Source organism: Rhamphochromis sp. 'chilingali' (genome assembly GCF_963969265.1).
Source record: "Rhamphochromis sp. 'chilingali' genome assembly, chromosome: 2".
Lineage (NCBI taxonomy): Eukaryota > Metazoa > Chordata > Actinopteri > Cichliformes > Cichlidae > Rhamphochromis > Rhamphochromis sp. 'chilingali'.
Genome location: NC_137930.1, coordinates 7,726,669 through 7,748,198, shown reverse-complemented (window position 1 = coordinate 7,748,198; position 21,530 = coordinate 7,726,669). Strand labels below are relative to the sequence as shown.

General features: G+C 40.8%; 1 protein-coding gene across 1 annotated transcript in view; it reads left to right on the top strand.

Annotated features, from left to right (window-relative positions):
- The window catches only part of grk3 (G protein-coupled receptor kinase 3), a 71,572-nt gene that overhangs the window by 14,971 nt on the left and 35,071 nt on the right, over positions 1 to 21,530 (top strand). Inside the window, exon 2 of the mRNA XM_080874410.1 lies at positions 2,777 to 2,853. Within this exon, the coding sequence (XP_080730536.1) occupies positions 2,777 to 2,853 (77 nt within the window). The remainder of the gene's footprint in view (positions 1 to 2,776; positions 2,854 to 21,530) is intronic.

The following is a 21,530-nucleotide window of genomic DNA, read 5'->3' as shown; positions in this document are numbered from 1 at the left end:
ACCACATAACTAGATAAAGTTGTGTGGGAATAAGACCTGGGAAGTCTGTATGCAGTGAGTATTTCCTTTTCAGTCACCTTTCTCACTCAACATGTGTTAATAGACCTCTGCTGAATCACACTTGTTATTAATTTCTGGCTCTATTCCACAGCATGTCCTTCATCCTGTTTTCTTTCTCTGGTCGCAGCAGATGGCCCCGCCCCTCCCTGAGCCTGGTTCTGCTGGACGTTTCTTCCCGTTAAAAGGGAGATTTTATTTCCCACTGTCGCCGAAGTGCTTGCTCATAGGGGGTCATATGATTGTTGGGTTTTTTTCTCTGAATGTATTATTGTAAGGTCTACCTTACAATATAAAGCGCCTTGAGGCGACTGTTGTTGTGATTTGGTGCTATATAAATATAATTGAATTGTAGCTTGTAGGGCTGGGCCATATTATACCGTTCACGGTAATACCGGTATAATGTTAGGCAACGATAGGAAAATGAAATATCGCGATAGAATGGGAGTAAAACACGCATGCGCAGTGCCTTTGTTTTCATACGCACATGGCCGATTGTTGAGTGAAACAGATGAACCAGAATTGATTTGTAAAAATGGTGCAACTTCCGTGATGTGGAACTGGTTTGGTGTTTGTCCGTCAGATACACAACAAAGCACATTTTTTTGCAGAACATGCAAGCGGCCGTTGTTATTGTCATATTTGTCGGACTAAGATGCTCTTAAATCTGGGAGTAATCTGGGTCCTAAACTCCGTCGCTTCAGGTCAAACGAACACTGCAGCATCACTGAGAGTTAAAAACTGTCTCAATTCTTTCATCTTTAATAAAACGATCAGCATTGCTGCTTTACCAGGTGTAACTATAAAGTTTAACTTCCAGGCATCCATGAAAACAAAATGTATTACATTTAACGGAGTTAGAAGTTAGCAGGAAGCTAGCGGAAGTTAGCTCGCTAGTTTCACTAGTTACCTAAGCATGATATTGCATGTTCTGACTGAGAGATTTCTGAAAAAAATCAAACGTACAGCTCTGCTATCACTTCCAACATAAATGAAGACAGGAAACTAAACAGCAGTGACGTTTGTAGGGTTACTGAAGTTGGGCTAGCTGGTATATAATGATGTGCTACCTGATCGCTAGCGACATTTAGCATAACATAAACAGTGAAGCTGGAGGACGAACACTAACACTTTTCCACTTATAAAAGTTAACGTTAAAGTTCCTGATAGTTAGAGACAAATGCAATCGCATGGCAGGATGCTGTAAAAGGACCAAACTTCAGTCAGGAGAACAACTGAGATAATCCATCCACAATACGAGGTTAGTCATTAATATACTGTAACAACATGGGAATAGAGCAGCTGCCAGAGAATTCACCATTAATGAATCAATGGTACAGAAGTGGAAGAAGCAAGAAGAATGAGTTTAATAAAGTTTGATTTATCTGACTGCTTTGTTTCGCTTAATGTGCCTTATAATCCTGTGCACCTTATGGTCCGAAAAATGCGTACTGCACACTGCAGTTTAATGTTGCAAAGCACCTCTTTTTAACTTCAGTGGATATTATACATGGTTATGCTCAGGATATGTCAGCCCATTTCTACTGGAAATGCCTTTTGGTTAAACTTTCAGCAAGGAATTTGCATTTGCACTGTTATATTTTTATAAAGCTTTAATGTACATAAAAACCAGCTTCTTGTTTAAGTGAAAATAAATGGAAGGTTGTCTTTTTGCGCTAGTAATGTTGTGGAGTTGTATTTTGTCTCGCATCAATTATATCGTCGGTTATATCGTTATCGCAAATTTTCAAATATATATCGTGATAAATATTTTTTGCCATATCGCCCTGCTCTAGTAGCTTGCATAGCACCCCTTTTTTCAGTTGGGCATGAAGTCGTTTAGTTGTAGTCGTAGCTTGGGTGTGTGTGTGGCTGTCTTATGGCATGTATGCTGTAATTCATGCAAATGTTTGATGGAAGTGCCTTTGTAGCCAGTGGACAGTGCTTTGGTTGATGCTGGGTGTGTGCACTGGAAGTTTAATTTGTTGTTTTCATTTGTAGACAGAAACGACGGATGTTAATCGACTTATCGTTTTAGCGCATCATTTCCTTTTTACACATGAAAAAAATGTAAAGCCTGCGGTTTTTTTTTTTAGTTTTTTTTTTTTTTTTACATATTCTAATGTGTTTTAGTTAACTCTTGAATATGAATCATTCACATGCTTAGAAATAGACTGAAAATACCATTTCAATAGGAGAGTGCTCAGTATTTTACACTGATACATTGTTGAAAAGCTAACTATTGTGGTGTGTCCCATTAATGAGTTATGCACTGTAATGCATTGAGAAATGATGCACAAGTCTGATAAGGTCGCTGCTATTGTATCATCATCTTGGCCACTGCGGTTAAGGGTTCACCTCGCACATGCTCAGTGTGCATGCAGAGGTGTTTGTAGGTGAAGCCTTCCTCTGCTGTTGTTGTGTATGAAGTGAGCTGGTGAAGTGTTAATGGGCCTATGGAGGGGGCGCTAATTGATTCTTTCTCCCTGCTCTCATTTTCATTAACACCTGCTCCCAGGGTAGCGTGTATCTCTCTAGGTTCTGCTGTAGCCTCCCTTGTGTCCTTGTCCCTTTCCTGCTGTGTGGGGACGGGAGAGTTCCAAACCTGGGACGGATCTCTGACTGGAGGCTGGGCTGCTGTTGCATGTAGCTTAGTGAGCTGCTAACTGTGCTGCATATTAATCTGCTTCTTCCTCTCCCCACCACCTTGTGTTCACAGCATTCGCAGTGTGATGCAGAAGTACCTGGAGGAGAGAGATGAACTGACATTTGACAAAATTTTCAATCAGAAAATTGGTAAGTCTCAACCTTTTCATTCTGCTAAAGCGTAAAAGAAATGCATACCGTAGGTTACCAGGATTCAGCAGCATTTCTCTACAGAGGAAGAGATGGCTCCTGTAGCAGGAAGTTCTGCTTTTTCACATCTCACATTACAGTATTATTACTCCAAAAATCTCCCTCAGTGCAGAAAACCAACAAAGAAACTATTGGAGAAGTGGATGAATGTATAGCAGAACATATTGTGATGTGTATTCATTTAGGATGCATTGTTGGAAAGTTTTATTTATTTATTTATTTTTTGTTGTAATGATGATTCATTCATTCATTTTTGAAGTCAAACTGAGAACATAAACGCCATTGGTCTCCAGTGGCTGAAGCTTCTAATGGAGTTGCTTTTGCTTTTGGTTTCATTGAACTTGTTGGGACATGATGTGTGAACAGGCTGTTAATGGTAGCTAACACTTTACTTATGGTACAGTGTGTTTAAGCATTAGCATTTACCCCATATGGGCCCTGTGACCAGTTACTTAGGCATGCTTTACACTTTCTGCTTTGCGGTTTCATTTAGCTTCCACCCACAGATTTACTAACAGATTACACACTGCCGTTTTTCCTATTGAAGGTGTTTTTCAGTTATTCTAAAGCTTTGCTACCGTGGTCCAACACTGTTTGATTGGTTTGTCACTCCACCACTTGTAATGTCCCAGTAAAATAGAACGGTTAGTTGTGTTTCCCGTTAATTATAAACAAAAATGAATAAATCACTCCACTGTTATTGTCAGCATTTAATTTGAGTGAAGTAAGAGATACTGGATTTAACTCTAGCTCTGTGAGTAAATGTGTAACAGGCTTCACTATTTGTCTTACTGAAAGGCTTTTGGTAACTGCAGAACTACAGTAACCACTCCTTGTGTTCACAGCAAAGCTAGTTGGTGTTGCCTCAACTGTCTCAGTTTATCTACCAAGCCAAATCTGTCTGAGTGCTGTCTGTCAGACTGTTTGCATTGTAATGCCCCTTTTCCAGGTGAAAACTACAGGTCAAGCGAGATTCTATCTAAAGTCACTGCTCCAAAAGCCAGTGAAGGGTTCCTGTGCACTGTTTACATGATCTAAGGAGACTTTCTCCATAAAGGAACAAATAACACTGAGCTGTTAAGGACAAAAATTGATATTTTTTGGCAGGAAAGGCAGCTTCAACATAGGCATGACTGTCACATACAATACTTCACTAAGCGTGTTGACAGCATTGTTTTTCAAATATGTTAAGAAAAATAAAGAACAACAGAAAACCCCCACCTAACACAACTTCAGACCAAAAGAAATGCAGGCACCACTGTCAGCGCTTTCCCCCCTTCTATTGCATATTTGCATACAAACTAGAGATGGCACGATACCACTTTATGACTGATACCGATATCATAAATGTGGATATCTGCCGATACTGATATGAATCCGATATAGTGTTTTTTTTAATCAATAAAACTGTTTTTTTAATATATTGCTGCATTTTCTATAAGTTCATACTCAAGTTTAAATAAACAACAACACTAAAGCTATTCTGTTATACCTGTATGTGTAAATACACTGCACCCAAAATATTTCATAGTTCAGCGACACTGATCAATCTAATGAACTTAAACCTACTCAATCCTTCCTATTCTGGTATTTTAAAGAGTACTTAGCAGAAATAGTAAGCAACCTAACTAATAGGGTTGCAAACTCCCAGCAAAAAAAAGGAACCACCCCCCACCCTCCACCTCATGATGCTTAATCAACGTAATCAACTTTAATTTGATGCAGTGTGGAAAAAAAATGCACAGAAATCAATTATTTTTCAAGAATAATTAAATAGATTCAACATCTTTCTTCAACAGAATTGCAGACTGCACAGATGGTACCTTCCCAAAGGAAAAAGTACTATAGCTTACTAGGGTATATTAGACTTAACAGTTACTATATACAATCATGGACTTCTATACATTTTACATAAGATTAAAACTTTGGGTGTAAGATTCAGATAATTATTTATTAAAAGCTAGATATTTTAAATGAGAATAAGAAAGAAAAGTATGTCTTTGTGCCCCCTTTTCCCTGTTCATGCCCTATCGGCCCCCCTGGCTAAACTTTGCTAGATCCGCCCCTGCACAGTTAGCAGCCGTCAGCTGCATAGAAAAGGATCCTGCTCTAGAAAGTAAATAAATTCTAACAACAGCTTATCAAGCTTAAACGTGCTGCTGTTGTTCAGCCGCTGGTTTCCTCTTTCTGGCGCGAAGTGGGCCAAAAACAGACAAGAGAGACGGACTCGACAGAAAAGCCGATCAGCTGATCATTAATCAGTTTCACGATTGAAGTAGCAGCTTAATGTGGGAATGCTTTACAAACATTCAGAGATGAACTTACACACTTTCTTTACTTCTCTCTGGGATAATCGGAGATGAAATGCTGGTTTGAGGCTACAAATACACACAGCCGCTCTATCACGTGGGCACACTGCTCCGACGTGCTACGGTTATGAGCCGAGTTACGCTGTGTTGCAAGTTCTGTGAGGTGCTTTTTGGATATTTAATGGATCGGATTACATTTTTTATTTCTCTCCGATATCCGATCCAGTAATGTACGTCAGTATCGGACCGATTACGTAATATCGGATTGGTCCATCTCTAATACAAACATTTCCTCGCTTTTAAAGCTCAAAGCAAATGCTGTCATGAAAAATGAATTTGCTGGTAAATATTATCCTCTACTTGTTAGCACATAGCTCAAAGCCCCTCTTTGCTTAACTACACTCTGAGAGAGCTGGAAGCATTTTATCTGGCAGAAGGCTGCTCATCTGTATCAGACACTCTTAAACAGAAATCATCGCCTGTAGCAGATTAAGCTGTCGCTTATTAACATTAATGGGATAAATGACTTGATATAACTGGATGGTTAATGCGGAATGTTTTTGTGTTCAGCCATGTTATGTAGCATCAATCAGTAAAATCCCTCTTCCTGACTCTGTGTTTTAGGCTTCATTTTTTTCCTCACAACCTGACACTCAAAAGTGATGGGAGAATAAATACGATCTCATAACTGTTGACCACTTTTTGCCCCAGTGTTGTTCAAAATAAACCACCTAATAATATTCCTGATGCAGTAATGCTTAAATTTTTCAGTCCTCCTTTGCCGCAGAAGCAATTTGTAATACAAGGCTTCTCGCACTTGGGTCTAAATCAGGATTGTGTTCAGCCTCAGTGTGGCACTACTCTTTTTCTGTGCTAGTTGTGCAGATGCTTACTGTCACTTCTCTGTATGGAGTTATTCATTGTAAGGCAGCTTTGTTTGTGTTTAGAGCAATGACTCAAGGTAGAGTGTCACATTTCCTGTTTCCTCCTGCCCTCCAGTTGGTAGCAGCGTCGCTGTGCTGGCTCCTCCGAGTGTTTCCATTCTGAGCACACGGGCTGTGTGCCAGTATTTGTGGCGTACCAGGGGACCACAGCTGCCCTCCAGGCTTCTAGTAGCTTTACTTACTTTTCTCTGATCTGTGCCCTCTTTGGGAATAGACTGCGTTAATTTTCTCTGCCTCCTTCTCCTTGTCTTCAGGTCTCTTCTCTGTCAAATTTGTTGCTGTCCTTATTGCAGTCTCTCTTATTTTCTCTTTGCCACCTCATACTATCACTCAGGCTCTTGCACATTGTGTGGGTGTGCACATGCTTTATTGGTACCTTTGTGAAACTTAACACTCTTGCAGTAATTTAATAATCCTTATTTTGGCCAGTGTGTTAATTGTCTTCAGTAAGTTGGACACTGCTGGAAAAACAGTGGGAAACATGTCTACACACTTGGTGGATGCAGCCACCACGACCACTGGTGACCCAGTGCTTAGTGGAGTCCTGTTTTTAAGGCTCAAGATGAGTGTAGGGATGTGGTTAGTGTTTTGAAACCAGACATGATAAGCAAAGAGCATGCACTGTCTGGCTGACACACGGCATGCACTGAGGCTAGCAACATGTCAATCACGTGGTAAAACAAACCCTGCTTTATCCTCACTCTGGACTCAAGTGGCATCCCTAATGTGCGCTGTTAGACATCTAGTTTATAGAAATAAAATCCATGTGCTCATATTAAGCAAACGTGGAATTTCACTATTATACCTACAACAAACAACCTGCCTGAAGATCTTTGTGATGGGTGCTTTTTGGAGCTTGCATTAAACATCAGCACCTGTGGGCAGAACTGGCATGAATGCCAAAAACACACAGTTTACCAAATAGGTCTAATGAGATTGTTTAGTTGAACTAACTATGAAAATTCACACTAACATAAAAATCCCTTTAAAATTTTTCAGTCAGATAAAATCATATAATATCACAAGCCTAATTTCCTATTTGATGAGTATAATTCATTGTATTTTAGTATGTTAGACGCAGTGACCACAGTTACACGTCTAAGCTTGCTGAACAGGTGATTTAATTAAGGACTCTCATGGACTTCTTACTGTCAGCACTTATTGTGATTGTGATCACAGTAAGTGCTGCTGTCGACTGTGAAAAATCATTTTTTCCTCTCCACTGTTTTCATTGTCTTGGTCATAATGCTGGCGCTTCAGATCCTGGCATGTTTGTCAGAAAAGGTGCTCTGACTCCATCATAAGCTACAATACTGAGTACTTGATATTCACGGACGTGCTGTTAAATAAGTTTTATAGTCCTCGCACATCTATTTGTAGTTGCAAGTGTGAGTGAAATGTTTGCACGAGGGGGGGTGGGGGGTGGCTGGGACAGTGGTAATGTCAAAAAAATCAAAACGCATGAGAAAACACACTAGGCATTAGTGAAAAGAGTGAGCGCGTATGTGTCAGTGAACAGAAACTCTTGAGTTCTTGAGAGGACTGTTATGATGAAACACTTGCAGGCGTATGCAGCCTGCTTTACCTGACGTGACCGGCCTGGCCTGCACTGTATCATTTCAATCACTGGAACCAGGATTATATTTTTTAAAAACACAGCAAAGTCTCATCGGAGTGAAGCCGCTGCAGATACCTTCTGGTGTCATCTGTGGTGGCGTTGAAATCTCAGTTTTTATTTTAGTGCCTTTGGTCATTATCAGTGACGGGAAAACACAACAGAGTCAAGTTTTAATTTTATCTACGTGCGTCAAATCATTCTCACAGGATGTTGCAGAAGAATCTCTTTGGTCCTTCATTTCTCCTTTCTGCTTAGCTCGCTCGGTCCTCTCGCATGTGGAAGTACTGCCTCTCAAACAGCACTGCATTAGCCAGGCCAGCTTAGGGAAATAGTTGCAAGGCGTGAAGCTTGATGTCAGTTGTGTGCTCTACACATTTGAATGGCAAATGTGTAAGTTTGCATGTTTCAGTAACAAGATAGCTGTCCACAGACTCCAACTGAGCATCACGTGGCTATGGAGGTGTCAGCGTAGCAGTTTCAGCAACTCGTATAATATACAGAAAACCCAGAGCTGCCGCGTTACTATCTAAAAAGTGCAGCAGATAAAATTCTCCCTTTTATGTGTGTTAACTGCTTCTCTGAGGAATGCACTTGTAAAAACAGTGACTGTAACCGGCACGAGTCCTTAGTTTTAACACAGATTTCACTTTACGGACTTTTCATTTGCATACCGTCAAAGTAAGGTCTTCCCACAGAGACTTGCACATACTTTAGTTATCAGCCTGCTTCAGATAAATCTCTGCAGCCGTGATTTTAGATCACACTAAACTGTGAGCACAGCAGAAATGTTCTTCTATGACGAAAGTCCAGTTTGTCCTCACTTGATTCTTAGGAAAATGATGCCTTGTTCCACGTCCAGAGTGAGAAATGGCTTTAAATTTGTTGTGATATCCTGACACAGAGCTATCAGGCACAACCAGTTTGGTGTATTTCACTTTCGTTTGAGGTGTGTTCAGGGATTCAGCTCACATGGGTGCCAGGTATTTTTTGGATTCATTTTGGGTTTTGTCACATGTCAGTCCTGCTGCCTCCCACGCTTTTGGCATCAGAAAAGGAAGTGGATTTTTAATCAGCAATTGTAGCATTGCAGTATTCGGTTGGATTTTAGCACCCTCAACAGCCCTTGTCCTTGGGCTTAATAAGCCCTGTTGACTGTCATGACAACCAAGGTCGGGAAGAAAGCACTTCAGTGTTGCTGGAATTCTTTTACTTCACGATGAAGAAACCGTATCAGCTAGTTTGTTTTGTGGTTCAGACTTTTCTCTGCAAGAAAATTTAATACTGACAAGTGAGAGGACTTGAGGTCTGTGCTTTACATGGATCAAACTAGTGTAAGGTTACTGTGAGTGTCATTTGCTGTCTTCATAGTCCATGACTTCTGAGCCCTGAGGGGGTAAGACTCTGTGGCTTTTTTAAGGCTGTGTCAAAAAGCTGAAAAAAAAGGGTGTTGAGAAGGTCTACCTGGCTTTGCATCAGCTGGAGAGCGCGGCTTTGGTGACTCCTCCCTGCGATGTCCCTGGGCCAGACACAGTCAGGGTCAGGCAGGATGGACCCTTATGTAATGGACATGATGTCCTCTCTAAATATAGCAGGCATACTGCTCACTACTTCATCTTGAATATGTTTTTAAAGGCATATATTTGGTTTTCTACATGGTCTGAAGTAGGGCTGGGCCATATTATACCATTTACGGTAATACCGGTATAATGTTAGGCAACGATAGGAAAATGAAATATCACGATAGAATATGAGTAAAACGCGCATGCACAGTTCCTTTGTTTTCATACGCACATGGCCGATTGTTGAGTGAAACAGATGAACCAGAATTGGTTTGTAAAAATGGTGCAACTTCAGTGATGTGGAACTGGTTTGGTGTTTGTCCGTCAGATACACGACAAAGCACATTTTTTTGCAGAACATGCAAGCGGCCGTCGTTATTGTCGTATTTGTCGGACTAAGATGCTCTTAAATCTGGGAGTAATCTGGGTCCTAAACTCCGTCGCTTCAGGTCAAACAACACTGCAGCATCACTGAGAGTTAAAAACTGTCTCAATTCTTTCATCTTTAATAAAACGATCAGCATTGCTGCTTAACCAGGTGAAACTATGAAGTTTAACTTCCAGGCATCCATGAAAACAAAATGTATTACATTTAACGGAGTTAGAAGTTAGCAGGAAGCTAGCGGAAGTTAGCTCGCTAGTTTCGCTAGTTACCTAAGCATGATATAGCATATTCTGACAGAGAGATTTCTGAAAAAAATCAAACGTACAGCTCTGCTATCACTTCCAACATAAATGAAGACAGGAAACTAAACAGCAGTGACGTTTGTAGGGTTACTGAAGTTGGGCTAGCTGGTATATAATGATGTGCTACCTGATCGCTAGCGACACAGCTATGTTAGCATAACATAAACAGTGAAGCTGGAGGACGAACACTAACACTTTTCCACTTATAAAAGTTAACGTTAAAGTTCCTGATAGTTAGAGACAAATGCAATCGCATGGCAGGATGCTGTAAACGGACCAAACTTCAGTCAGGAGAACAACTGAGATAATCCATCCACAATACGAGGTTAGTCATTAATATACTGCAACAACATGGGAATAGAGCAGCTGCCAGAGAATTCAACATTAATGAATCAATGGTACAGAAATGGAGGAAGCAAGAAGAATGAGTTTAATAAAGTTTGATTTATCTGACTGCTTTGTTTCGCTTAATGTGCCTTATAATCCTGTGCACCTTATGGTCCGAAAAATACGTACTGCACACTGCAGTTTAATGTTGCAAAGCACCTCTTTTTAACTTCAGTGGATATTATACATGGTTATGCTCAGGATATGTCAGCACATTTCTACTGGAAATGCCTTTTGGTTAAACTTTCAGCAAGGAATTTGCATTTGCACTGTTACATTTTTATAAAGCTTTTAATGTACATAAAAACCAGCTTCTTGTTTAAGTGAAAATAAATGGAAGGTTGTCTTTTTGCGCCAGTAATGTTGTGGAGTTGTATTTTGTCTCGCATCAATTATATCGTCAGTTATATCGTTATCGCAAATTTTCAAATATATATCGTGATGAATATTTTTTGCCATATCGCCCTGCTCTAGTCTGAAGCATGGGATGAGAATAGTACTAGATATTTATATTTAGTACAGTTGTTAGTGCTTATGGTACTTAATAGCCTCTTTTCCGTTAGTACCTATTCAAATCATTTGTTTTCCATTACAGTCGAGTACCACCCAATGTCATTGGGTCATTGTTATAGCAATGCGTCTGGTGACGAAATTGGGTGAATGTCGAGGCAACGATATACCTGCTGCTTGGGTCTGTGGCTTTTTGTCAGGCTTGGGAACTACAGCGTTGCATTTCCCTCATTGCTGGTGTTCTGAAAAACCGTCCTACTTTGGCAAATCGTCCTATCGGACGGTTACTTCTGAGTAATCCTACCCCTAGCCCTAACCACAGCCCTAACCATAACCATACGAAATATTCACAATGGATAAATTTGGGTTTCGTGTTGTGCGCATGCGCAGAAATAATGGGTAGGGATGGTTTGTGAGGTAGGATGGATTCCCAGAACACCGGGTTTCAAAAATGGTGGATTTGATTTTCGTGAACGAGACGTTCCAGTCAATCGGTGGCATGCAGTCTGTCAATGTCACATTTTAGTACCTGCTTGGATTGCTTGGAACCCCGGCCAAGTAGGTACTATTTTAGTACCTGGTACCAGGACCAGGTTCTATGACCTAATGGAGAACCCTGAAAACCGTAGCAAACCAAGGCGAGTTAATGCGAGTAGGAACCAAGTAGGAGCTTATGTTCTGACTAAGGAAAGTTTCATCTGATGATGCCTGTGACAGTGGCTTTTTGGTATGGAAAAAACAAACAAACTGCTTAACACTTTAGTTTTCTAAAGTAACTGCAGCTTTTCCTCAGTGTAGCCGCTAGGGTAGGGCAATATGGTCAAAAATATTTATCACGATATATTTGAAAATTTGCCATAATGATATAACTGATGATATAATTGACGTGAGACAAAATACTTTACAACTTTTTATTAGTGCAAAAAAACCCCCCATCAATGTATTTTCACTTAAACAAGCAGGTGTTTTTTGTTGTTGTTGTTTTTTTTAACTTGCTGACAGTTTAACCAAAAGGCATTTCCAGTGGAAATTGACTGACATATCCTCAGCATAACCATGTATAAAATAAAAAAAACTTTAAAAAAAGGTTATACACACACAATACGGTAATATTATGTTGAAGCACAGTACGTATCACTCTGCGAGGCTCCTGCTTACGATAGCCGTAATGCTCAGACAATCCATCAAGCGACTTTGGTAAGCTTCGTAACTTACCAAAGTCGTACTAAAACATTTTTTGACAGATTTTTGAGCACCGTGTACCACGGTGCTTGCATGCTCCACCATAAATTGTGCTTTGGTGTGTATCTGATGGACGAAAGCCAAACCAGTTCCACACCACTAAATTTGCACCATTTTTACAAACCAATTCGGGTTCATCGGTTTCATTCAACAATCCGCTTTTGCCCTTCTCATTCTCCGTCACCGCCATGCTTTTTCCACCATGTGCGTATGAAAACAAAGGCACTGGACATGCAAGTTTAACCCATATTCTATCGTGATATTTCATTTTCTAATTATTGCCTAACATTATACCGGTATTACTGTGAACAGTATGATATGGACCAGCCCTAGTACCCGCATCACTCACTTGCATCCACGTTTCTGCTTAGTGCCAAATGGAGCACAGTTAGCCAGAGCTGCAGTAACGCTGGGGGAGTCACTTGTTTCCTTTTGGGTCGCACATTACCAGCTGCTCATACCTCATCCTCAGTATAGCCCGACTGTACTCCATGGTGTGCGTTTGCCTATAGTGGTGACGCAATGTAAACCACCTTTAGCAGGAACAGATGTCTTTTAGTTTTTGCAAAGTTCTGAGCTCTGCTAGAAATTGTTGAAGTATCTCCTTATTAGCTACTATCCATCAGAAGCAGGCATGTGGCTCTTGTTCTCAGACACATTTGGGCTGGTTCCACTGTAAATGTAAACACATACGAATGATATGATATGGCACAGGTCTGATAACAACATTAGACCTATCGGGTAGGGGTGGGTTTAAAAAAAACAGATTTCCCATTTCAAAACTATTTTAGTTTCAATTCAGTTTTATTTATACAGTGCCAGATCGCAACAACAGTCACCTCAAGGCGCTTTATATTGTAAGGTAGACCCGACAATAATACATACAGAGAAAAAAACCCAAATCATACGATCTCCTTTTATTGATCCCATTGAGATTAAAAACCTCTTGTTCAAGGGAGCCCTAGCTAAGATACCTTTAGCAAAAAGGAACATTTTAAGCCTCATCTTAAAAGTAGAGATAGTGCCTGTCTCCCGAATGCAAACTGGAAGCTGGTTACCCAGCCCTACTATTGGGGTCCTAGGTCTTCCCTCCTTCCTCAGAGCACTCTCCTGTTTTTTTTTTTTTTTTTTTTTTTTTTTTTTTTTTTAGTAAAGAAAGGTTGAAGCACGCAGCTTCAACTCCTGTCAAAGTGGGACAAAATAATGTTGACCTCCATTTGCGGCTGTAGAGAAGGTCATATATTGGTCAAATACTATTCTATAACAGTCTTCTCCATTCTGGATGTTAAATATCCTTGGGCAAGATACTAACCTCAAGGTGTTCTCCAATGCATTCACCAGTGTATGAATGCATGTAAATGTTAAAATGGAAAGCACTTGCATGGAAAGAGCATAGAAAAAAGTGCTTGTATGAATGGGTGAATGAGGCAAGTTGTGTAAAGCGCTTTGAGTGCTCAGAGTAGAAAAGCGCTATAAAAGTACCAGTCCATTCCTCCTTTTATGTCAGCTGGTGCCATATTTTTGTAGGCAGTAGATCTGCTGCTTCTCACCATGAAAAGGACTGCTTACTAGACTTTGAGGTGTTTTGGGCAGTCCTACTAAAAAGAAGCCCTGGGAGAGTTTCTGTCTACTTGGGAATACTTTAGGGGTAGTAAAGAGTTGAGAACAGTGCAGGTACTAGCCAGCAGTACCTGGCTGTGAATGTGATCTCAAATCAAATTGAGACCACATTTATATATAAACAAAGATGGCCACAGGAATCAAGCCTAATCAGAACAGTGTACTGTTTGAGTGTTTGGGTGGTGGGTATAGCTTGGAAAAGGCTAAGCACAAATTTAGCAAACAAACAGCCACTGGTCAGGACAAATGCCATACAGTTGCCTTTTGTGTTGAATTGCTGCCCTTGTGCTTTGATCAGCCTCATGTAAAGTTGAAACTGGAGCCAACACAGCAGCTACTACATGTGCCATTCCACAAGCAGCAAAGCTAACACTAGCTTGTTCTAGCTTGTGTCATAATGCTGCACCACTTAGAACTGTTGCCATCAAGGGAATAGCACTCTGTGATTTCCACTATTAAAGCATGACTGTTAGTGGTATCTCTGTTTCAACCTGGCTGACCTGTATGCGTGTAAAACCATTTAAAGCTTTAGAGGACATTGATTTAAAACCTGACGCTAACACAGTGTGTTAATAAATAACCTGAAGTAAAAAATGAACGTATGGACTTTTGTACTTGGAGGCTAAGAGGGTGTTCAAATGAAGAGTGGACGTCTGAATGGCTTATTGGAATTGCTGTGTTTTTTGTGAAGTACATTACAGCGACCCTCCATCTTTCAGCTCCTGCTCCATCTTCATTTTTGAGCCCTTTCCTTGTCTTCATTCTTTCCTAAAGTCCTTCCTTCTCCTTTTATTTCTCTCACTTTTGCCTTGGCATTCTTTTTCTCCATCTGTCAGACTTCTGGAATGGATGATGGAGAGTTGTGGGTTGCCTAGCAACTACAGTTGCCACAGCAACGGCACCAGAACTGCTGCTTTTTCTTGTCGACTGGGAGAAATGAAATTGATTAAAGGGGGAATAAAATAGGTGATGAGAATTGGAGAGTGGGGAAATGGAGAGGAAGATGTGAAAGAAGAGCTCCAATGGGCAGAACAACATTTATTCCTGTTTCTGTTTCCCAGAATGCAGCATTTGTCCACGATAGGAGTGTGTGTGTGTGTCTGTGTGCGCGCGTGTCAACACACTGTCCTCGCCTCCAGTCCAGTCACACTATCTTCATATCTGAGGAATCTGATGACAGGCAGTTAGTTAATGTACCACAGCAAAAATCAGGATAAGTATTAATGTCACGTCTTTATAGTACAAATTTACTGCCATTGTCATGTACTGATCATTTTAAACATACCCTTAATTATGATGGTAATAAACTTCAGTTGCATAGCAACTTTATACATAAGATGTTTTTGTTTTTTTAGTAAAGAAAAAAAATCAGCAATAAAACCATTTTTCGTCCTTTCTGTAAGCGTGTGTAGGTAGAGCTAACACAGCTGTACACAGCTGTAAGCCTCTAGCATGGCCTGCAACATGGAATTAACCACGAGCAGTCTTACAGTCGACCTCCACCAGCGCTCTATATCTGCAGCTGGATTAGTCTCTTGAGAACATCAGCAATGTATTTGCCTATTGTTCTTACTTCAGTTTGATATGTGTTTGCAAACACATGGCACACAGTATCTATATTTCAAACCATTTCCAATTCAGTAGTAAAGAATATTTCTGGTTCCCAATTAACTCCAAATCTGTCCATAATGCGTGTTTTCAGACAGATATGAACACTCTATGACCTCCTCAGTAGAGGCAATAAATAATAATGATAATAATAATGGATTGCATTTATATAGCGCTTTTTTAGGGCCCTCAAAGCGCTTTACAATTCCACTATTCATTCACTCTCACATTCACACACTGGTGGAGGCAGCTACAGTTGTAGCCACAGCTGCCCTGGGGCAGACTGACAGAAGCGAGGCTGCCATATCGCGCCATCGGCCCCTCTGGCCAACACCAGTAGGCGGTAGGTGAAGTATCTTGCCCAAGGACACAAAGACCGAGACTGTCCAAGCCGGGGCTCGAACTGGCAACCTTCCGGTTACAAGACGAACTGCCAACTGTTCGCCCATATCATCATCATCATCATCATCAACTTTATTTATAAAGCACTTTAAAACAACCACAGCTGACACAAAGTGCTGTACATTGGAACTGTAAAATAAAATTACATGAGATATAAATAAAAAACAAATAAAAGAAGAGTGAAATCATTAATTAAATAACTACTGCATTAAAAAAGAAACTAAGTCTCACTGAGGTTAAAAGCCAAGGAATAAAAGTGGGTTTTAAGACGTGATTTAAAAGTGGACAGTGGACAGGTGCTGCCTCGAAAGAAAAGATTTTAGTCTTGCCAGTCGCCTTAAATGATAAAAACTGGACTTCACCACTGCTCTGATTTGGTTGTCCAATTTAAAATCACTGTCCAACTTAAAACCAAGGTCATATCACAGAGAAAACCTGTCAGAACTGCGTGTGTGCATGTGTGCTTGCGTGTATCACTGCACTTACTTACACATTGTCTTGTGTGGTTGAAAGTAGCACTAATGCATTTAAAATGGACTTATTGGTGCTGTCTTGCACATTCCTGTCTACAGCAGCTTTAGCAGAGCACACACTGGAGCATCCTTTAAGAAAGGAGAAAATCTCATGTTCCACAGTTATTAACGATAGCATTCAAGAAAAAGGTTCAGCATACAAATACAGATCTGCTGTTAATTGATATGCTTTACATTTGATGCCATAACTTGCCCATAGGGCTGTCTTCAGCCACAGCCGGTCATTTTTCTGAGGTCACAGGAGGGAGAAGGAAACAAGTTACACTACATAATTTCTCTAGCTTGTGTGTGTGTGTGTGTGTGTGTGTGTGGGGGGGGGGGGTTGTGTTGTTGTGTTTTTTTGTTTTTTTTAAGATTGTTGTTTTGTTTTTGGTCTTTTTATTTCAGGTTTTTAGGTTGGGGTTTTTTTTTTGTTTTGTTTTGTTTTGTTTTTTTTGTTTTTTTTATTGTAATGAGGCAGTATTTTTCCATTGGCTTTTGAAACATGGTTGTAAGAACTGTAGAGATTAAACAAGATGTGCTTTTAGCCATCCATTTTCTAAATATTGTAGTATTGTAGTGTCTGTCTCTTGAATCCAAACTGCATGCTGGTTCCATAGAAGAGGTGCCTGAAAACTGAAGGCTCTTCCTTCCACTCTTTTTAAATACTCTCGGAACAACAACTAAGCCTGCAGTGTGAGAGCAAAGTGCTCTAATGGGGTGATATTCTACTGTAAGGTCATTAAGAGATGATGGGACCTGATAAGCTCAGGTAAAATATTTATTGTGATTTTTAACATCCATGTAGATGCTGAAAATAATGGCCTCAACACGGCATTTAATGTATTATATGTTATTATACTCAATTGGTTAATTTTAAAATTTAAAAGAACGCACCCACTACTTCAGAGCAAGATCTAGAGTAATCACACGAGATCTTGCTCTGACATATGTCATAGAAATTGAACATTTAATAGTATTCCCTGAAAACCCTCATGTTTGCTCATTTCCTACTAACATTTAAGTTTAAAATAATGATTACACAGCAGTGGGGAATACATTTCATCACCGTACTTGTCTGTCTGGAAGTGCTGTAACTAAGTTTAAGAATATAATTCATCCACTGTCATCTTCTTCAATGTCATGTGCCAACACAGGAGAGCAGCTACCTGAACTCTGCTCCTGCAGAGGTTGATTGTTTTATTAATAGTTTTACATCTTCCCTGCATGTGATTCATGGTGGGAATACTTTACTCCATGGTATAACGCTCAGATGCGCACCTTACAGCAAATAACTTATAAGCTGGAGTGGAAATGACATCTAATTTAGAAGATCTCCATTTAGACTGGAAAAATAAATTCCTCTATTAAAAGCCGACCATAAAGCTAGAACATCTTACTATTCATCACTAATTGAAGAAAATAAGAACCCTAAGTTTCTCTTTAGCGCTGTAGCGAGGCTAACAAAAAGTCTGAGCTCTGTTGAGCCAACCGTAACTAATAATGACTTTATGAATTTCTTTACAAATAAAATTGGAGAAAATACTACTCATAACAATCTCACAGACATAACATTATATACAGCAACTTTCAGTGCCATTGATACTTATTTATACTTTTTTTTTTCTCCAGTTGATCTTTGAGTTCAGTAATTACTTCCTCCAAACCATCAATGTGTCTTTTAGACCCAAATCCTAAAAGACTGCTCAAAGAAATCCTACCATTGATTAATGTTTCAATCTTAAATCAACCTATCTCTGTTAATGGGATATATACCACACGCCTTCATGCTGGCAGCAGATAAACCATTACTTAAAAAGCCATCACTCGACCCAGCTGTCTTAGCTAATTACTGAAAAATCTCCACTATTACATAGAGGATTATCTTGAATTCCACAGGGTTCTGTGCATGCCATAAGTTTGGTTTGCTTATCCATCCTTCCCATTGTCAATGCATTTGAACAGGACCTCCATCAACAGCAACGGGCGCACAGGCACTTTTGGAATAACCAGCTGGTTAACTAGTTGGCACTCTGGACAAGACATGCACCACCGCTACCGCGGTACATCGGCAATAAAATCGGACCATGACCCGATCCAGTGTTTTGTCATACCCCATGTGACCGACCATTGGGTTGTAATGAGCTGCCTGGAAAATAATTTTCTGGCGGCTTTTAGGCATCAACAACCGAGTGTGCGCCTCCTGTTTTCGAGCATTGCAACTCACTCAATATAACCTGTCCCTAATTAATACGAAGTGCGGGAATGTCAGCCCCGTTTCAGGGTGCACCACCCAACTATTAATGCTTATTACCTGGTCGAAGGCTGAGCATTGGGTGTCGTCCCAAGACTGCTCCAGTGGAAAATCATCTGTGGAGTGGGTTACTGGAGCCGGTGGGGCCTCTTGAGAAGGCCCCCCTGTCTTTCCTCTCGCGGGGCTAGTGCCCCACATGCCCCTACCGGCCACGATCGCACTCCAACACACTGCCCCATTAACCTACTGAACCCGGGTCAATCCCTGCCAATTCCCCAATATCTAATTTCCGGTAACACTAAGGCATATTTCCCCATGCACACACTTCCCCTCCACCCACTCTGCCTACAGCAGTGCCCCCAGGCAAACCAGGGTTTGGTGGATCAGGATCTGCGTACAGCCTGAATCCACCAGAGCCTGGCGTGTACCCCCTTGGCACCTTACTGGTACACGGTACGTCTCTCCTGAACTGGGGGAGGGCGTCAGAGGGCCAGTGACACAGAACACCTGTCCCACCTTCATTAATGGGCAGTCCTAATGGAGATGCCAGGTTGCCCACACCGCCTGCCACCTGGGCTTCCCAGGACAGCAGCCAGAGAGCTCATCTAGGGGCTTCCCATGATGCACTGTTTTTTTTCTTTTTTGCTTGTTTGTTTCTCTTCTTCTTCACTCACTTTTTTTACTCACTGTTTATACACCACTCTGCATTTAATAATCAGTTATTGATCTCTGTGTCTTTGTCCTGTGTTCCTCCCCCTCACCCCCAACCAGACGCAGCAGATGGCCAGCCATTCCTGAACCTGGTTCTGCTGTAGGTTTCTTCCTGTTAAAAGGCAGTTTTTTCATCCCACTTTCCCCAAAGCACTTGCTCATAGGGAGTCATCTGATCATTAAGGTTTTATCTGTTTCTCTGTATTATTTTTGTATGTTTACCTTACAATATAACACACCTTGAGGCAACTGTGGTTGTGCTTTGGTGCTAAATAAATAAAACTGAATTACTATTGCACTATAATCCTGCTGTAGCTGGTACCTTGTTTCGATAAATTCACAGTTTGATTTAGCAAGTACCAGTGACAGTAGCTCTCATAATTCCTACTGCCTGCAAGCTGCACACATCGATTCTCTATCATCAGAATTGTTATCACAGATATTCTTAAAATGTTGTTTTGAGGCTGTATCACTTGTTCCTATTTGGTGGTAGGTTTTATTGTGGACTATTTGAACTTGCTCTGTTACTTAGTTGGAGAATAAAAGCCTAAGACAGTGCGGAGCTGAGCTCCAGACCATACACACGAGTTTAATAGTTTAGCACACTTGCATATTTTTCTAATAAGCTGTAATCTGAGCAGTGTGCTCACTAAGTATTGATGACGATATGAGCTAAATCTTGTTCTGCTAAATTGATAGGAATTCATTCAGTCTGATGTTGCTAAACTGAGGCCTTTAATGCTGCATGGGCAAGTTAATACCTTCCTGTTTGTCCTTTGCACACTACACAGGTTTCAGCTTTTTTTGTGTGTGTCTCCAGTTAGATTGTTGGGTTGGAAAGCACATGTGTAAATCATAACTTGTGGACACTGCACAAATTATGATTTACACATGTGAGAATGTTTATCCAAACTCTAAGGCTAAGTTGTTGCGTCATGGTGTTCATATGTTGACATCTGCTGCTAGGATTCGCTCAGCAGGTGCCAAATGTTCCATGATATTTAACTTTGCAATGGCTCCTGGATATATATGCTAAACCTGCTACAGTATGTTATGCACACACTGGCATGGTAATGAAGTCAGAAGCTACAGTGAGAGCTCATACCTGTCTCAAGGCTTCAAAGGCCCCAGTATACCCACTTCGCTCTGCACCTCAACCTCTTGTCACAGTCACTTGTATTTATACCCATCGTTAAGGAGCAAGAAGTCACTGGAGTATTCTGCTAAATGATAGGTGTCGCCACTCAGACAATATCACCACCTAAACTCTGATAAGGAGGAGAAGAAGTCAGAGACTTTGTCTTGTGTTTTCTCTTGTTTTTTCCCCTTCACAAACGCTCAAGTTTTCAATACTGTTTCATCATCTCCCTCTGTATATCTGTATGTCTCTGAGCTTCTGTGCTGGAACATCAGTAAAGTGACGGTAAAAACCGACACTCATGTCTTCAACCCAGCAACTGTGCCAGCGGTGCAATGTGCACGACTGGCTGAGACACAAAGATGTGTGTGACACATAAGTCCGGTACCTTGTTACATCTGGAGAGTATGTGCTGTAAGTCAGAGGTTGTGGACATCCAGACTATGAGTTTGCAAAGACTGCTTAGATTGTATAGGGTCACAACTACAACTAGTTTCCTTTTCACAAATTATTTCCCATCCTTACTTTCCACGTTCACCAACGTCACACAGACATTAACATGGCTATATATATATTTATCTAGCTAGCTAGCTTTGGGAGTACCAAAAATGTCTTTATGCAAGAAAAAACCTTGGACTATATGCTGTGGTAAACTTTGACTTTTATCCTTCTTATTCATGCATGCACAGATGTTTCACAGAATGTGTCCTCATGAAGTGCTGATAATGAAAAGATGTTAGTAAAAGTATAAAGGAACCCTGTAGTCTTGGGTAAACACATTTACTAATTTCATCTCTGCATTCCTTCCACCTTTGCTGGGCGATCGTGGCTCAAAGAGTTGGCAGTTCGTCTTGTAACCGGAAGGTTGCCGGTTCGAGCCCTGGCTCGGACAGTCTCAGTCGTTGTGTCCTTGGGCAAGACACTTCACGTACCGCCTACTGGTGATGGCCAGAGGGGCAGATGGCGCGATATGGCAGCCTCGCTTCTGTCAGTCTGCCCCAGGGCAGCTGTGGCTACAACTGTAGCTGCCTCCACCAGTGTGTGAATGTGAGAGTGAATGAATAGTGGAATTGTAAAGCGCTTTGAGGGCCCCTCAAAGCGCTATATAAATGCAAT